Genomic DNA, 20,193 nt, shown 5'->3' with positions numbered 1-20,193 from the left:
TGACCTGCATACAGATTTCTCAAGAGGCAGATCAGGTGGTCTGGTATTCCCATCTCTTTCAGAATTTTCTACAGTTTATTGTGATCCACACAGTCAAAGGCTTTGGCATAGTCAATAAAGCAGAAATAGATGCTTTTCTGGAACTCTCTTGCTTTTTCCATGATCCAGCAGATGTTGGCAATTTGATCTCTGGTTCCTCTGCCTTTTCTAAAACCAGCTTGAACATCTGGAAGTTCATGGTTCATGTATTGCTGAAGCCTGGCTTGGAGAATTTTGAGCATTACTTTACTAGCGTGTGAGATGAGTGCAATTGTGCGGTAGTTTGAGCATTCTTTGTCATTGCCTTTGTTTGGAATTGGAATGAAAACTGACCTTTTCCAGTCCTGTGGCCACTGCTGAGTTTTCCAAATTTGCTGGCATATTGAGTGCAGCACTTTCACAGCATCATCTTTCAGGATTTGGAATAGCTCAACTGGAATTCCATCACCTCCACTACCTTTGTTCATAGCGATGCTTTCTAAGGCCCACTTGACTTCACATTCCAGGATGTCTGGCTCTAGGTCAGTGATCACACCATTGTGATTATTCAGGTAGTGAAGATCTTTTTTGTACAGTTCTTCTGTGTATTCTTGAAACCTCTTCTTAATATCTTCTGCTTCTGTTAGGTCCATACAATTTCTGTCCTTTATCGAGCCCATCTTTGCATGAAATGTTCCTTTGGTATCTCTGATTTTCTTGAAGAGATCCCTAATCCTTCCCCATTCTGTTGTTTTCCTCTATTTCTTTGCATTGATCACTGAAAAAGGCTTTCTTATCTCTTCTTGCTATTCTTTGGAACTCTGCATTCAGATGTTTATATCTTTCCTTTTCTCCTTTGCTTTTTGCTTCTTTTCACAGCTATTTGTAAGGCCTCCCCAGACAGCCATTTTGCTTTTTTGCATTTCTTTTCCATGGGGATGGTCTTGATCCCTGTCTCCTGTACAATGTCACAAACCTCATTCCATAGTTCATCAGGCACTGTATCTATCAGATCTAGGCCCTTAAATCTATTTCTCACTTCCACTGTAATTATTATAAGGGATTTGATTTAGGTCATACCTGAATGGTCTAGTGGTTTTCCCTACTTTCTTCAATTTAAGTCTGAATTTGGCAATAAGGAGTTCATGGTCTGAGCCACAGTCAGCTCCTGGTCTTGTTTTTGCTGACTGTATAGAGCTTCTCCATCTTTGGCTGCAAAGAATATAATCAATCTGATTTCAGTGTTGACCATCTGGTGATGTCCATGTGTAGAGTCTTCTCTTGTGTTGTTGGAAGAGGGTGTTTGTTATGACCAGTGCATTTTCTTGGCAAAACTCTATTAGTCTTTGCCTTGCTTCATTCCGTATTCCAAGGCCAAATTTGCCTGTTACTCCGGGTGTTAATCTTGACTTCCTACTTTTGCATTCCAGTCCCCTATAATGAAAAGGACATCTTTTTGGGGTGTTAGTTCTAAAAGGTCTTGTAGGTCTTCATAGAACTGTTCAACTTCAGCTTCTTCAGCGTTACTGGTTGGGGCATAGACTTGGATTACTGTGATATTGAATGGTTTGCCTTGGAAACGAACAGAGATCATTCTGTTGTTTTTGAGATTGCATCCAAGTACTGCATTTCGGAGTTAGCGCACCAATATGCAATAGCCTGAATTGATCTCTTTAACCATTTTAGTACTATAAAAGTGTTGTGTCATTTGTAGTATCTGGTACCATGTTGTATTTTCTAATATTCCTATTAATTCTCATTTTGCATACAGGACATTATATTAAAGTTTTTAATTGATAGGTAATTTATACTATAGTGATATATAGAGAAATTGAATACAGTTTCATGAACTCTTCTATAGTCATTCCTAACCCCTCATTTGAACCATACAGGAGAGTTTTTATTTACAAAACTGAATATTAGACTCAAAACTTGGGGTTCTCAACCATGCTTGGAAATCAGAGTCTCCACCCTACTGACAAAATACACATGCAGTACCCAAGCAGATATATTTTGCAAAATTTTTGCAATAATTCTGATGCACTCCAGTGATGCTTCCTCAGGATCTTGGCACTGTGTTACACCCTCCCCCAGATGCTAAACAAAAAAGTTTAAATTTTACTGGCTTTATTTAAGTGCAGCACACAGTAACTATTGTAGTTTACCTTTGTACAAATCTAAGCAAAAAAAAAAAAAATCAATTTCAATAGAAAGCTCCGTAAGTTAAAGATATATTATATATTCAGATTCACTTTATTAAAACATAATTTGAATTCCAACTGTCATGTTTCACAAATCTACTCTTCTTCCTAGATTTTTTACATGTATTAGAGATGACATTTTTAGTTTCCTTATGATTGAATTTTCCGATTCCACTCTTGGTGGCCTTTCCCTTCTATAACTAAAAATACAACTTGGGCTAGCTTCAGTCCAAATTCACAATTACTACAAAATAATGAAGCCTTGAAGGATTTATTAAATAGTCTATAAGAGATTATAATAAGATTTTCAGCTGGGGCGGTCACAAAAACCAAGGCTTGAGTTAAAAAGAGATATTGACTATTATTTGTTCAGTGGTTATTTTAAACAAGACTGATCTGGTCTTTTCAGACCTATAAATAACCTTAGCCACTTCTTTTTCTAATTCAAGAACATTTTAAAAAGTCACAGCATGGTCAACTTCCTGATTTAGAAACATATAAAAACTGAATTTTAACTTTAAACTTAAGTTATAGAAGTAATCCTCCAAGGACTGTTTTCTGCAAAGTCACTTATAAATCAATTGTTGAGAACTCAGGATGCATTTTCCCATAAATATTTCTTTTAAAGCTTCTGCTTAAGTCCCTAGGCAGATCCATAAAAGCCTCTTTAACACAGAATACAGCTCAAGGATGTAACTTTCAATACAAAGAAGACCTGTAGTTTCCTTCAAAAAAAAAAAAAATGGAATAGATTTTTGTGCCTTATTTTAGTGGGGCGGGGGGGGGGTGGGGGGAGTCCATTTTTATGCGGCATCCACCCCTTTCTTAATATCCTCTTCTCAGATCCTCAGATGTTTAATTTTTTCTGTTTTAAATTCATATGGTAGCACACCCTTCCTTCCCTTCTCATCCCCAGGCTAGGCTTTTTTCTACTTCATAGAATTACCTGTAACTTGGACCTTTACCCCATCCTAATTGTCCCCATTCTTTCATTGCTCCCATTCTTTCGTTGTCACAGATCTTGCTGCTGCTGCTGCTAAGTCGCTTCAGTCATGTCCGACTCTGTGACCCCAGAGATGGCAGCCCACCAGGCTCCCCCGTCCCTGGATAAAACTAGGTTAATTCATACTAATATGTGATTCACAAATACTATTTTAATTCTCCTAGATAATTTTGCATTTTTACATGAACTTGTAAATCCAAATAATTTTTTTTCATTTTACATTATTCTGGTTATGAGATCTACTTTCTTGACAAAATTTTAAGTATACAATATGGTATTGTTCATGACAGGTATATTATTGTACAGAAGCTCTCTAGAGTTTATTTATCTTGCTTAACTAGCCCTTTATGCTCATTGAAAGTTGTTCAGTCGAGTCTGTTTGCGACCCCATGGACTACAGAGTCCACGGAGTTCTCCAGGCCGGAATACTGGAGTGGATAGCCATTCTCTTTGTCAGAGGATCTTCCCAACCCAGGGATCGAACCCAGGTCTCCCTCATTGCAGGAGAATTCTTTACCAGCTGAGCTACAATGATGAGTAACTCTCTATATCCCCCTCACCTGGTCCCTGAAACCACCATTTCACCTTTTGATTCTGTGAATTTGGCCCAAACAGAATTTTAATAATGAAATTTCAGTTAGAAAAAAAAAAGAAGTGAGAACATTCATACAGTATGGATGAGAATATTTTTGGGCTAAGGAACAATTAGAAACATGGAATTCGTCTCTTCTCTGTTGTGACTCTTCAGAGATTCTCATCATCAGTGCCTTAGAAAACCATTGTGTTTCTTTCAACTTCTAGTTTTCTCAGAATGTCCTCAAGCAACACAGAAGTAGGGAGACAAGAGGTTAACAAAGTGTCCACTGTTTGTATACCTCAATCTCTTGTAAACCACTTAGTAAAGTACATTTCCTGTGTAGCCATTTTGTAGTTCAAGTCAGCATTTTTGGAAGTAATAATTTTACAACTCTCCAGCTCACCCTTCTATTTTTACCACTCTGTTTTGAAAGGCTGGTGCAATTTTTTTATAACTCATGGTTAATAAACTAAAAAAGTCTTTTGACATACATAATAACCAAATGTTCATTCAGTTCAGTTCAGCCGCTCAGTCGTGTCCATCTCTTTGCGATCCATGAATCGCAGCACGCCAGGCCTCCCTGTCCATCACCAACTCCCGGAGTTCACTCAAACTCATGTCCATCGAGTCGGTGATGCCATCCAGCCATCTCATCCTCTGTCACTTCATTTTAAATCATAAATTGTCATTATCCAACAGTATTTATTTCACCACTTTTGTAAGGAATCCATGAAAGTTGATTTATTTATTGTAGCTAACCAAGTGAATTGAACAGCATAGTGAATTGAATTCTTGGCAAATATTTGTTAAATGATGACATGCAATTTTTATTAATACTCCTCTAGAATAGTAGTTTATTATCTACTAGGTATAGTGTTGTTTATCACTCATGTTTAATGTTTTTAGGATACTGAGTCACTATAACAATTATTTACTCTGTACAAAGGAGTATTGCACATTTTTCAACAAGAATGTTTGATGACAGTGATATATATTATGATCCATGGATCTTTGATAATTTGTAAGGCTGTTCTGTTGATGGGCTCAACATTACTATAATTCTCTAGTGAAGACCTAGAAAGAGATACTGCAGACATCTGTATAACATGTTTATTCCCCTTTTCCTCACTCTCTAGCAAAAATACAAAATTCTGGAGGTTGTACTCAGAAGTGAAGATGCTTACAAGTATAGTCAGTATTTGTCATTTACTCATGATTTTCTCAGAGAATCTCTTGTAGTAAATCTAAATTTCCATTAAAAAAAACTTCAAGAAAATATTCTATTATTGACTAAAAGCCAGAAGTACTTAGTCCATTAAGAGAAAAATAAATTCAGTTCAGTTTAATCCAATGAGTATCTGTTGAATATCTACTGAGTGCCAGGCATGGTGCTAGGTCCGGAGATTGAAGTGAGATTATGGTCAAGCTAGTGGGAGAGCCACACACACACACACACACGGCTTTAGCTAATCTTAGTATAGACAAGATGCTTTGAGAGCAATAAAAAGAAACAGTTTCCAACTTTATTCCTCCACTTTCCTGACCAATTCCCCACTCCTTGCAAGTCCTGCTAGCTGTGTCTCTAAAGTAGATCTCAATCTTGATTCAGTTTTGAGTTTTAATCACCAGTTTCTCTATCCTGTGTTACTCTTTGTTGTTGTTCAGTAGCTAAATCATCTCCAACTCTTTGAGACCCCATGAACTGCAGCATGCCAGGATTCCCTGTCCCTCACTATCTCTCTGAGTTTGCTCAAACTCATGTCCATTGAGTCAGTGATGCCATCCAACCATCTCATCCTCTGTCACCTCCTTCTCCTCCTGCCCTCAATCTTTCTGAGCATCAGAGTCTTTTCCAATTAGTCAGCTCTTTGCATCAGGTGGCCAAAGTATTGGCACTTCAGCATCAGTCCTTCCAATGAATAATCAGGGTTGATTTCCTTTAGGATTAACTGGTTTGATCTCCTTGCAGTCCAAGGGACTCTCAAGAGTCTTCTCCATCACCACAGTTGGAAAGCATCAGTTGTTTGGCGCTCAGCCTTCTTTAATATTTTCCTAATTGGTCTCTCCACTTCTGTTCTCTATACACAAGTCAGTATTTCATGCCCCAGTTAAAATTTTATTTTCTGTTTTCCTGCTTTCAAATAAATGTAGATAAAATGGAGGAGGTACCCTTCTCTTTTGCTTCTTACTTTGATTACAGCAATTAGCACAATAACTGGTCTGCAGTAGAGGTTAAATGAGTCTCGTTTGAAAGAATGAACTTGGGATTTTATTAAGGATCTCCCAAAAGATATGATGCTTATCATGAAAATCTTGGTTGCCCAAAGACTAGAACGGCATTCCTGGAAGAGGGAACCATATAAACAAAGTACATTAGAAGAGAAATAACATGTTGTGGTGATGAATTAAACACCAAAAAATTGAATCAGAATAGGACATGAAACTAGAGACAAAGGCAAAGCCATATCTTTGTATTGAATACTATACTTTGTTCTATCTTTGAAGGGTTTTAAGCAAATGATTGACAGAGTGATATTTGTATTTTCAAAAAAAACCCTGAATATATTGTTTTTTTTTTTTTTTTTTTAACGTTGTTGGACAATAACGTGATGACTTTAGGACAACATGGCACTCAAACCCTACCTTTGTGCTAAGCACAAACTAAGTACTTGAGCTTAACCTAGGATGAATGGACACTGAGAGGCTTTATAGTGTCTGTGGGACACAACCCACAAGATTGGGTTGTGAAAGCCATCAACAAGCGATTGTTATTACTGTGGAGACAATGTGATGTGCCAGTGACTGCTCAGATTGGGAAATGTTGTGCTCCAGAGTCAGAGAGGAGGTTGTGTGGAGCTCTGCAGTTTTCAGAAGTCACAGATATTATACGCAGCTTTCAGAAACCACCTTCTAATCAGGCTCACCCTCTCTGTCACTTAGAGGTTAAGCTCCGTGTTTCTCAACAGTCAGGCTGAGCGAGCAAAGGAAAAGAAGAATGAAGACAAACTGAATTCCAGCTACTAAGCTCTGAGATGCAGTGTGTAAATATGCCACATTCGCTCTCTTTCATTTGAATCTGTCTTCCTGGGGAAAAAACTATATGTCATAAAAAAATTCATAGTTTCTTTTTGATTAATCTCTAGAAGGCAGCCCAAAGATATTAAATCTCAGCACTCTCACATTTTTCTCCTCCCCTCATAAACAATTCAATTCAATTTGAATTAATATTTACTGAGTGCTGACACAAGGCATGGCATATAGTGGATGCTGTGATAGAACTGCTGCATAAAAGGAAGAAAACCACTGTCCCACCTTAAAAAAAAAGATAACTTTTTTTTTTATACACGGCAATAGGAATAATGTAGCAATAGCAACCAGTGTACTGCAAGATAGTATCAAAGGTTATTTATTCAGTCACTATTCATTAACCAGCTACCTTATTCAAGAAAACCACTATATCCTAAACTACACTTGAGAAGGCTTATGTTAACAAGGACTAGAAAAAGGAATATAGATTTTGTTGAAGGAGAGAGTTGCATCATTTGTAGAGAAATAGATTTTTGCCATACCTCATGTATGAATAAGTGAGGCTATTCCTTTCAGCTACACATAGATTAATAGATCGTTATTTGTTGGTTTCATCCCGAGTGCTGTTTGTTTATTGTATACCTTAATTTATTTAACTAAGTTATATACCTTGATTTATTGAACTAAGTTAAGCTGCCTAAACTAGCCCAGACTGGGTCACTGTGGCATACTTGGGGTCAACAGTTTTCCAGATAACTCCAATTAATAGTAGAGGGTTTGGAATTAACATATATAAGCTCTAGTATTATAATTATGTAAGGTGTGCCTGGATTCAAATCCTGACCACCATCTACTAGGTTATTAAATCTCTTTGCTGTTAAGTTTGATCATCTAGAAGATAGAGACAGTAACTACTATTATATCAGAGTTGTTTCAAGGATTAAATGAGATAATACTTCTAATGAGCTTATAACTGTGATTGGTGTGTAGTATTTAGGGAATGTTAGATATTTTTTCCCTGTAAGAATATGGTAATAATTGACGTTTATGAATTCCCAGAAGAATATACAGCTATTTTGAGAGCTTCTCTTTAATCAGGGACACATTTTATAAATAGCAGATAGATAGATAGATATTGTTACAGGTTGAGTTCCCTGGGAAGGAGATTCTTAAAAGATTTGTATGAAGGAGTTTATTGGGGAGAACTCTCAGGATCAACTCCCTTATTCCTATCAGCTCTTTTCTATACCCCACAGATGTTGATCCTGAGATACATAATCAAGAATCAATATTTAACAAAATGAGTTTTATTGTTTCACCAAGTACATTCTTATATAAAATTATCTTTTTTGTTGCTGTTCGTGTAGCAGAGAAGAATATGAGAATACTAGTATAGGTTGCTGCTGCCGCTGCTAAGTCGCTTCAGTCGTGTCTGACTCTGTGCGACCCCAGAGACAGCAGCCCACCAGGCTCCACCGTCCCTGGGATTCTCCAGGCAAGAACACTGGAGTAGGTTGCCATTTCCTTCTCCAATGCATGAAAGTGAAAAGTGAAAGTGAAGTCGCTCAGTCAAGTCCAACCCTCAGCGACCCCATGGACTGCAGCCTACCAGGCTCCTCCATCCATGGGATTTTCCAGGCAAAAGTACTGGAGTGGTTTTGATGCTATTACCTTGATTCATGTTAAGACTCCTGAACTTTTATGCACCAGAGTTTTGTACCACTAGGGAAAACACAAAAAAGTGAAAAAAGGCAGATGCATATCTTAGTTCACTTATAAAAATACTTTTAACCTTATGGACGTCAGGAAAAGATCTTGGCCATATAAAATAGAAATAAACATACTACATTGTATAGACCCATCATAGAACATGGAAAAAGTAGTTTATATTCTTTTCAAACACCAAAATCTCATTTTTAATGATGCCTTGTGTAGTTATTAGAACTATGATTGCTCTGATGCTGATGTAAAAGCAGTTAATTCATGTCTTTTCAAATGTTGGTGATAAGAATAGTTAAAATAATTTTAAAGTAACATGTAAAATAGAAAAGGGAGAATGCCTAGATTCATTGTACAAAGCCAGCATTATCGTGATAGTAACAACAAAAAAAAACAAATAATCCAATTTTTAAATGGGCAGTTTTTAAATCCATATTTTTCCAAAGAAGACATACAAATGGCCATCAGATAGATGCAAAGATGCTCAACATCACAAATCATCAGGGAAATGCAGACCACAATGAAATATCACCTCACAGCTGTAAGGATGTATGTTATGAAAAAGACAAAAGTAAAAATCCTGACAATGTTGAGGAGAAAAGAAAACCCTTGTACAATGTTGGTGGGAATATAAATTGGTACTACTACTATGAAAAACAGTATGGAGATTCCTCAAAAAATTATAAATAGAAATACCATATAGCCTGTCTATCTCACTTCTGGATATATATCCAAAGGAAACTAAACTCTTATCTTGAAGATATATCTACTCCCATGTTCATAGAAGCATTATTCACAACAGCCAGAATATGGAAGCAGCCAAAGTATCTGTCAATAGATGAATGGATTTAGAAAATTTGAAATATAATATACTGAAATACTATTCAGCCTTAAAAGAAGAAGAAAGACCTTCCATTTGGTACAGTGTGGGTGAGCCTGGAGGACATTATGCTGAGTGAAATAAGTTAGAGAATGATAAATGCTGTATGGTATCATTTATATGTGGCATCAAAAAGGAAAAAGTTGAATTCATAGAAACAGTGAGTAGAAAACTGGTTGTCAGGGGTTGGTGGGGGTGTAAAATAGGAAAAGGTTTGTAAAAGGTCGCAAACTATCAGGTATATGATGAATAAGTTCTGAGGATCTAATATATAACATGGTGACTATAGTTGCTAATACTGTATTGTATAATTGAAATCTGCTAAGAGAGTAGAACTTAAATTTCTTTAAAAAAAAAAGTGTGAATGTGTAACAAAAAAATATCTTGCGTGATAACCAAATAGTGGAAGTGACTCTAATGTCTGCCACTGATGAATAAATAAACAAAATTAATATAATATTATTCTTCATTAAAAATGATGAAATACTGATATATGCTACAATACAAATGAACCTTGAAACAGTAAACTAAGTGAAAGAAGACTGCCAAAAAAGACCACATATTGTATGAAACCATTTATATGAAATACCTGAAATAGACACATCTAAGGAGATAGAAAGTTTAAGAGTAGTTGCCTATGACTGGTGGAAGGAGTTGGGGGAGATGGAGAGTAACTGCTAGTGAATACTGGGTTTGGGGGAGAAATGATGAAAAAGTTCTAAAGTGGTGATGGTTACACACTCTATGAATAAACTAAAAGAGAAATGTATTGTATATTTTAAAGGCATAAATTATATGGTTTGTGAATTGTTTCAATAAAGCTTTTAAGAAAAAACTTAGAACAAAGTTTTAACAAATCATAGCCAACACTGTAAATAAATTACACAACCAAGTGGGATTTATCTCAATATGCATGACTGGTTTAACTCTCAAAAATCACTTGTTACTCATCATAGCAAATGGATAAAGCAAAGAAAAATCACGTGATTATGGCAACAGATAAATAAAAAGCATTTGGCACAATCTAATGCCAACTCATGATAAAAACTCAGTAAAGTAGGAATAAAGGAGAACAACTTGATAAAGACTATTTACCAAAAAAAAACAACAGCTAACATCATACTTGATTGTAAAAAACTTAAAGCTGCCCCACTAAGATCAGGAACATGCAAGGATGGCCACTCCCACTACTTCTTTTCAATGTCATACTGGAAGTACTCTCTAATGCAAGACAAGAAGTGTGTGGACGGGGGGATATAGTCTTTATTCACAGATGACATGTTATCTACATAGAAAATCTGAAAGAATTGATCAAAAAACCTAGACTAATAAGCTTTTTTTTTTTCTTCACATGTGTATGTCCAATTGTTCCAGTGCCATTTCTTGAAAAGACTGTTTTCTATCTATGGGATTTCTTTTGCTCCTATGTCAAGAACCAATCAGCTGTGTTCATGGTAGGCTCTCTATTCTGTTCCAGTGATCAATTTGGATCAATTCTTTCATCCATTCCACCTTATAGCAGATACAGATGTGAAAAGGATTTCCACATTATATGATGTTAGAGAAAAAAAATTAAAATGATACCACTGTGCTTCTATTACAATGGCCAAATTCAGTCACACTAACAACACCAAATGTTGGTGAGGATATGGAGCAGCAGGAAAAGCCCTTTGTTGGTGGGATGCAAAATGGTACAGCCACGTGGGAAGACAGTTTGGCAGTTTCTTACAAAGCTAACCATACGCTTACCATACAATCCAGGTATTGTCCTCTGAGATATTCAGTGAAAGGAGGTGAAAACTTATGTCCATATAAAAACCTGCAGCTGTATTAACTGCTCAGTTCCGTCAGTTCAGTTGCTCAGTCGTATCCGACTCTTTGAGACCTCACGGACAGCAGCATGGCAGGCTTCCTTGTCCATCACCAACTCTCAGAGCTTGTTCAAACTCATGTCCATCGAGTTGGTGATGCCATCCAACCATCTCATCCTCTTTCCCACTTCTCCTCCTGCCTTCAATCATTCCCAGCATCAGGGTCTTTTCAAATGACTCAATTTTTAGCATCAGGTGGCCAAAGTATGGAATTTCAGCTTCAGCATCAGTCCTTCCAATGAATATCCAGGACTGATTTCCTTTAGGATAGACTGGTTGGATCTCCTTGCAGTCCTAGGAACTCTCAAGAGTCTTTTCCAACACCATAGTTCAAAAGCATCAATTCTTAGGCGCTCAGCTTTCTTCACAGTCCAACTCTCACATCCATACATGACTACTGGAAAAACCGTAGCTTTGACTAGATAGACCTTTGTTTGCAAAGTAATGTCTCTGCTTTTGAATATGCTATCTAGGTTGGTCATAGCTTTTCTTCCAAGGAGGAAGAGTCTTTTAATTTCATGGCTGCAGTCACCATCGGCAGTGATTTTGGAGCCCCCAAAAATAAAGTCTGTCACTGTTTCCACTGTTTCCCCATCTATTTGCCATAAAGTGATAGGACCAGATGCCATGATCTTTGTTTTCTGAATGTTGAGCTTTAAGCCAAGTTTTTCACTCTCCTCTTTCACTTTCATCAAGAGGTTCTTTAGCTCTTCTTCACTTTCTGCCATAAGGGTGGTATCATCTGCATATCTGAGGTTATTGATATTTCTCCCAGCAATCTTAATTCCAGCTTTTGCTTCATGCACCCCAGAATTTCTCATGATGTACTCTGCATATAAGTTAAATAAGCTGGGTGACAATATACAGCCTTGATATACTCCTTTCCCAATTTGGAACCAGTTTGTTGTTCCATGTCCAGTTCTAACCATTGCTTCTTGACCTGCATAAACAGTCAATAAATAAAACTGCTATAAACAGTTAATAAATGGAAATGTTTATATCAGCTTTGTTTATAATTGCCAAAACTTAGAAGTAATCAAGATGTCCTTCAGTAAGTATATGAGTAAATAAACTGCATATTCAGACAATGGAATATTATCACCACTAAAAATAATGAGATCTCAAGCTATGAAAAGACATGCAGAAATCATCAATGTATATTACTAAGTTAAAGAATCTGAAAGGCTACATACTAATTCCAAATATATGACATCTGGAAAAGACAAAACTATAAAACCATGAAAAAATAAGTATTGGCGAGGGAGGGAGTGGCAGGGGGAAAGAACAGATGGAACACAGAGAGTTTTTGGAGCAGTGAAAATACTGTTATTGATACATGTTACTATACATAAACATTATGTGATATTGTAAGTGAGTACGTGTCATTATAACTTTGTCCAAACCTATAGAATGTGCAACACCAAGAATGAATCCTAGTGTTCACACCATGGACTTCGAGTGATTATGATTTGTTGTTGGAGGTTCATTAATTGTAACAAATGTACCATTCTGGTAAAGGATATTGATAATCATGTGTGGGAAGATCATGTGTATGTTGAAGGAGAAGGTATATGGGAAATCTCTGTATCGTCCTCTTAATTTTGCTTTGAACTTAAAAGTGCTCTAAAAAAGTCTTTTTTTAAAAGAAATAACTTGATACTTTGTGCCACCCTCAGAACAAGATAAGAAATTAAATTTCAACCTAGCATTGAGTAGCTCTCTCTCCTTATGATGTAGGAGTTTCTTTTGCCTTGATTTTTCAGGAGAGTGAGTGGAGAGTTTTCTGAATTTTATTAAAATTACAAAAACTACATATGATTTATGTTTTTTTAATACCAGGTATTATTGAAATAAGTGATGAGCTGTGTTGCTTGTTTTGTATGTGATTCTCACTACAACTCTTAATTAGATTATAGTATTCTCATTGTAGGGCTTCACTGGTGGCTCAAACAGTAAAGAATTTGCCTGCAATGCAGAAGACTTGGGTATGATCCCTGGGTTGGGAAGATCCCCTGGCATAGGAAATGGCAACCCCCTCCAGTATTCTTTCCTAGAGAACACACGGACAGAGGAGCCTGGTGGGCTACAGTCCATGGAGTCACAAAGAGTTGGATACAACTGAGCAATTAAGCGTGAATGCATTTTTATTATACAAATAAGGAAATTAACACACACTCTAGTCTTCAGATCGTCTATTATTAACATTTCCTACTATACAGAAATTCTGCCTCAATAAGAACTGTGATACCAGGCAATTGACTGATATGTAAAAGAACCGTCTCTTTAAAATTAGTGTAATCCTTTCTAGGCCAAAAGGATGAATGCTTTCAAAGGCTTTGAGATTCCTAATAGAGGAGAGGTAAGTAAGGTACATGATAGAAGAGGCAGATTTCATCTAACTGTGCACTGTCTAAGAAGATGGATCAGAAACATAAAGACCTAATAACAGCAAAGACTTTCTTTGTTAGGTTATCTTTTATACATTAATTATACAGAAGCTCCTGCTTAAATGGGATACACTTGCTGTAGACTGTTTCTTTTATGAAAGAGTTCTTTTCCTTACTCTCCACTTGATTTGGGAGATATTATGATAGAACTATCAGGGATGTAAGTTGTTGTAGTAAGGTGAAGTTTATTTTATTTGTTGTATAAGTTTATTCACTTAACTGGCCAGTGAATCATCATTGTAGCAGAGACCACATCACTGTGATATGGTCAATTCATCCCAACGTTTAACCTACTCTACAGTTTAAATCACATATCCATGAAAACTTTAGCTTTGCAAATTTTGAGATACTGATATGTATGCCTCTACCACCTTGTATAACGTAATATAGTCCTCTGGTCTCTTAATAAATATTAATTTTAGTATCATTCATAAATAAATGTTATCTGATATATAAAACCAATTTGAGAATCTCACTTCTCTATAACCCCATTAATGACAACAATCTCCAAATAATTAATTAGAACAGTATGCATTAATTTTCAAATTTAAAATATTTTTATATTCATTTTCTCTACATTTGTACTATAGTATTTGTATCAGGTCTAACTGGTGTACACAGCTTACATGAATGACAGTTGAATTTTGTTTATTTAAAAAAAATTATTTCAAAAACTAGCTTGTGGTTATCAAAGGGAAGAGTTAGTGCAGGGGCAAAGGGACAAATTAGAGGTATGGGATTAATATATACAAACTACTATTTATAAAATACATAAGGAACAAGAATATACTCTATACCCTTCATCTTGCAATAACCTGGAGTGAAGTATAAAAGTGAAAGAAAGTAAAAATCAGCCAGTTGTGTCTGACTCTTTGCAACCTTATAGGCTATACAGTCCATGCAATTCCCCAGGCCAGAATACTGGAGTAGGTAGCCTTTTCCTTCTCCAGGGGATCTTCTCAGACCAGGGATCGAACAAGGTCTCCTGCAATGCAGGCAGATTCTTTTCTAGCTGAGCCACAGGAAAGCCCATCAGTTCAGTTCAGTTCAGTCGCTCAGTCGTGTCCGACTCTTTGCGATCCCATGAATTGCAGCACACCAGGCCACCCTATCCATCACCAACTCCCGGAGTTCACTCAGACTAACGTCCATCGAGTCAGTGATGCCATCCAGCCATCTCATCCTCTGTCGTCCCCTTCTCCTCTTGCCCCCAGTCCCTCCCAGCATCAGAGTCTTTTCCAATGAGTCAACTCTTCGCATGAGGTGGCCAGAGTACTGGAGTTTCAGCTTTAGCATCAGTCCTTCCAAAGAAATCCCAGGGCTGATCTCCTTTAGAATGGACTGGTTGAATCTCCTTGCAGTCCAAGGGACTTTCAAGAGTCTCTCCAACACCACAGTTCAAAAGCATCAATTCTTCGGCGCTCAGCCTTCTTCACAGTCCAACTCTCACATCCATACATGACTACAGGAAAAACCATAGCCTTGACTAGACGAACCTTTGTTGGCAAAGTAATGTCTCTGCTTTTGAATATGCTATCTAGGTTGGTCATAACTTTCCTTAGTGGAGTATAATTTGCAAAAATACTAGATCACTATGCTATACTACTGAGATGAACACAATATTGTAAATCAATTACACTTCAGTTAAAATATAGTTTTAAATCAAGGTGAGAGGCATAGTTAGTCAGAGGATTGATTACTATATACCACTGCTGTGCTTGGCTTGTTATTCATATTTCTTTTAATTTTCCTGAGAACTAAAATAGTCCTGTTTTCAGTCAACTGCCAACTTTTCTTTCCATTTGCTCTGTACAGTTGTCCCTGGATATCCACAGGGAACTGGTTCCAAGACCCATTGCAGGTACAAAAATATACAGATGCTGAAGTTCCATGGTCAGCCCTTTGTATCTGAGAATTCTATATCTTCTGATACAATCAACCCAGAACCGTAAACATAGTACTGTACACAATCTGCAAGGCAGCGGAACTTGCAGATGCAGAGGCCCAACTAGGTATATGCTGAAAAAAGTACAGGTATAAGTGGAACTGTGCAGTCCACACCTTTGTTTAAGGGTCAACTCTGTAAGGAAAGATTAGGAAAATCAAGTTATTTTCTGTTTGCATGTGGTTTTCATTCTCCTACAACTTTCCTAAACTTGTTTATGCAGTCAATTTTTATTTTTCTTTGATCATTTCTCACAATTTCCAGCAATCACACAAGTTTAATCCAATCCCAGATTTTGCTGCCCTGTACAGTCCATAGGGTCACCCAGAGTCAGACATGATTGGGCACACACACACACACACACATACACACACACACAGCTGGTTTGGAGCTAACTACTATGGAAAGTGAATTCTTTTTTCTTATAAGTCATTGCTATTATCTTATTTAAATTTAGTTCCCTTTTGTTACTTAGAGTTTTTGAAATCATCTTTTCTGGAAGTTAATTTGGATGGTTTTCTTCTCTCCTTTGTTTTTCCCCCTTTATCACTTCAACCTAGATTTTCCTTTCCTTTAAATCTCAAACAGATTTTTACTTTTGTTATGAACGAAATGATCAGCAGACTTGGTGCTTACATTAAATTGGATCCAGTAAAATAAAATCAAGGGTTTCATTTAATACACCACACACACACACCTCTACAAACAGGCACACAGGAATGCGTGCATGCACCCACACTATAATAAAATAAACTAACATAAATAACTGTGATTTTCTTTCAGAAACATGATGGTCACTTCACAGTCATCCAGTTGGTCGGTATGCTCCGAGGCATTGCATCAGGAATGAAGTATCTTTCTGATATGGGTTATGTTCACCGAGATCTAGCAGCTAGGAATATATTGGTCAACAGCAACTTAGTATGCAAAGTTTCTGATTTCGGTCTCTCCCGAGTGCTGGAAGATGATCCAGAAGCTGCTTATACAACAACTGTAAGTTTATCCATCCTTTTCAAATATAGTTTGTTTACTTTTATTGTTTGCAATATTATTAGAGTAATTCCAGTTTGTATTATGGTCTAAAGACAGAAGGAAAGATTGCCCCAAAATAGGATCTAGACAAGGACTGAGAGACATTGGTTTTCCATGCCAATTCTATAAAGAGCCTACCAGGCACTTCATGAGGAGAGGTTGGCAGGGATGATTATGGAACATACCTAATGATACATATACAATTAGCGATTTGTAGATAATTTAATCTGCACAAAGTTTACTGAGTTTAGATTGCTCTCATTTGACTACATGGTCTCATATCTGGTTATACTTAAGTGCTAAGAAATCTCTTCCTTCACTGAATCTGACACACATTTACATGGACAACTGTTTTATACCCACTTCTAGAGGAGGGACTCTCTCTCATTTGAATATTGCTAAGCAACCCATCTTAAACTTACATAGAAAATGTTATGCCTCTTTGCTCTCAATTATGGAAATGAGGTCATATTTACCTAAAAAGAACATTAAAAGATATATTAAGAGACCCTGACGTATAGAACAGTCTTATGGACTCTGTGGGAGAGGGAGAGGGTGGGGAGATTTGGGAGAATGGCACTGAAACATGTATAATATCATGTATGAAATGAGTCGCCAGTCCAGGTTCGATGCACGATACTGGATACTTGGGGCTGGTGCACTGGGACGACCCAGAGGGATGGTATGGGGAGGGAGGAGGGAGGAGGGTTCAGGATGGGGAACACATGTATACCTGTGGTGAATTCATTTCGATATTTGGCAAAACTAATACAATATTGTACAGTTTGAAAATAAAATAAAATTTAAAAAAATAAAATAAAGATACATTATGGCTCACACTTGTCTGTTTTAAGAGATATGTTTTATTTAAGATATGGAATAATGGCAGTTGGTCTTCCCAGATTGCTCAGTAATAAAGAATCTGTGTGCCATTACAGGAGATGTGGGTTCAATCCCTGGGTAGGGAAGATCCCCTGGAGAAGTAAATGGCAACCTACTCCAGTATTCTTGCCCAGTCCATGAGATTGCAAAGAGTCAAACACAACTTATCAACTAAACAACGACAATGACAATAATGGCAGCTACTATTCAGATGTTTTATTTTTTTCTTTTAATTAAAATGAGTAGCTCCATTTCTTATATTTTAAAGACCAAAATGAAATGTAAAAATCATTTTATCACGGTATCTGTAAAACTTATAAAATTCCCTGATTCTGACTTTCAATTGTGTTCACTTTGTATCATCCAAGACAAACTTTGCTTTTCTCCTTGATAGTGGTATTTCCTAATAAGGACTTTCCTAGTTGAACTATTGAGTCTCACTATTGACAATGCATAACCTGCATAATCACAGTTCTTTTAATATCTTAATTCTATTTACTTTGCATTAGTAAGATCTCTCTAAGCTCCAACTCTTAACCTCCCCTATTCTGCATAATATGTGAAAAAAGTCACTCTATGCCAACATGGAGTTAGTTAAAGAAGACATGCTCTATACCCAGCATGGAGATATTTAAAGCAAATAATGGAGGAGCATGAGGAGCATGTATTTCATATAGTTGTTTCATATAGCTGGGGGGAGATCTAAGAATCCTTCCTTCTTTACCTCATTCATGTGTTTCTAAGTTGACTTTCTGATGTGAATTTTTAAATCTTAAGACATGCCCAGCTTTAAGAGTGGATATTTTTAATGAAAATGAGATAAAAGTATTTTAGATCATTCACTATTCTGCCTTTAAGCACTTTAGCATAAATAATTGAGATTTTTCTGGAGATGATGCTTGCTGCTAAGCTGTTAAGTCACTTCAGTCGTGTCCGACTCTGTGCGACCCCATAGACGGCAGCCCACCAGGCTCCCCCATCCCTGGGATTCTCCAGGCAAGAACACCAGAGTGGATTGCCATTTCCTTCTCCAATGCATGAAAGTGAAAAGTGAAAGTGAAGTTGCTCAGTTGTGTCCAATGATGCTTACCTGCTAGTAAAGCATAATATGAATTTTCACTCACTTCTATCTTTTTTAAATAAAAGAGTTACTGTTAAAAGTAATGCAGTCTTATGGACTCTGTGGGAAAGGGAGAGGGTGGGAAGATTTGGGAGAATGGCAATGAAACATGTAAAATATCATGTAGGAAACGAGTTGCCAGTCCAGGTTCGATGCATGACGCTGGATGCTTGGGGCTGGTGTACTGGGATGGCCCAGAGGGATGGTATGGGGAGGGAGGAGGGAGGAGGGTTCGGGATGGGGAACACATGTATACCTGTGGCGGATTCATTTTGATATTTGGCAAAACTAATACAATTATGTAAAGTTTAAAAATAAAATAAAATTAGAGAAAAAAAAAAAGTAATGCAGTAAAATCTTTTAAACACTTTCACTTAAAATCATATGATATCCAATGCACTAAATAAAAGGACCTGTGGTGAGAAATATTTTTGATTTTTTTATTTTGAAAAATAAAGTGTTATTCTTTGAGAGCCTATCACAAGATTCTCTGTCCATCAAGTCATCAATGGTAGAGATGAGACTGTGCTAAGATATTAATACCATGTGGTAAAATGCATCTTACACTAAGTCTGTGTAGGTGAACCAGGCCAACCTGAAGAATAACTTGTACTTCAATTGTTCCTTAAGATTTAACGAAGCAAAGAATGGAAGTGATATGACAGCTTCAGGCACAAAGTCACTCTTGGGTACAGGACCGTGAAATCTACTAGCTCCCACCAAGCTACATATCATTAGCATAAATAGAAATAAGGACAGGTTTCTGCACAGAATTTTAATGAAAAATTCAAGAAAAGAAAATGACAGTTTCCTCTAGGTAAATGTAATTCAGCAGCCTAAATATAAAGAAAAACAGGAGAAAAATAGCTATGTTATCAGAAGACTATAATGTGAAGATTTAAATAACTTTTTCAGCAAAAAGGTGGTGAACAAATAAACCTTGGAAGACTGAAAAACAATAAAATCCTGGCTTGATAAGCCAAATTCATCACTAAGAAAGGAGCTTTGCCATTTGGGACAAATAATAAACTGACTCTTCCAGAAAAACAATTCTTACTCGACAGATATTATGATAGCAGTCAGTTGAAATCAGTCAAATATACAGACCTTTGTAATTCAGTTCAGTTCAATCACTCAGTCCTGTCTGACTCTGCGACCCCATAGACTGCAGCATGCCAGGCTTCCCTGTCCATCATCAAATCCTGGAGCATGCACAAACTCATGTCCATAGAGTCAGTGATAGACACCACAGTATCATCCTGTGTCGTCCACTTCTCCTCCTGACATCAATTTTTCCCAGCATCAGGGTCTTTTCTTCACCTCAGGTAGCCAAAGTATTGGAACTTGAGCTTCGGCATCAGTCCTTCCAATGAATATTCAGGACTGATTACCTTTAGGATTAACTGGTTGGATCTCCTTGAAGTCCAAGGGACTCTCAAGAGTCTTCTCCAACAACACAGTTCAAAAGCAT

At 36.9% G+C, this 20,193-nt stretch overlaps 1 protein-coding gene across 1 annotated transcript in view; it reads left to right on the top strand.

The window, feature by feature from the left end:
• The window catches only part of EPHA6 (EPH receptor A6), a 1,018,858-nt gene that overhangs the window by 873,679 nt on the left and 124,986 nt on the right, over nt 1–20,193 (top strand). The window contains exon 14 of the mRNA XM_010848390.1: nt 16,472–16,681. Coding sequence (XP_010846692.1) covers nt 16,472–16,681 — 210 coding nt within the window. The remainder of the gene's footprint in view (nt 1–16,471; nt 16,682–20,193) is intronic.

Source organism: Bison bison, unplaced genomic scaffold (genome assembly GCF_000754665.1).
Source record: "Bison bison bison isolate TAMUID 2011002044 unplaced genomic scaffold, Bison_UMD1.0 scf7180017864265, whole genome shotgun sequence".
NCBI lineage: Eukaryota > Metazoa > Chordata > Mammalia > Artiodactyla > Bovidae > Bison > Bison bison.
This window is presented reverse-complemented; position numbering and strand designations above follow the sequence as displayed.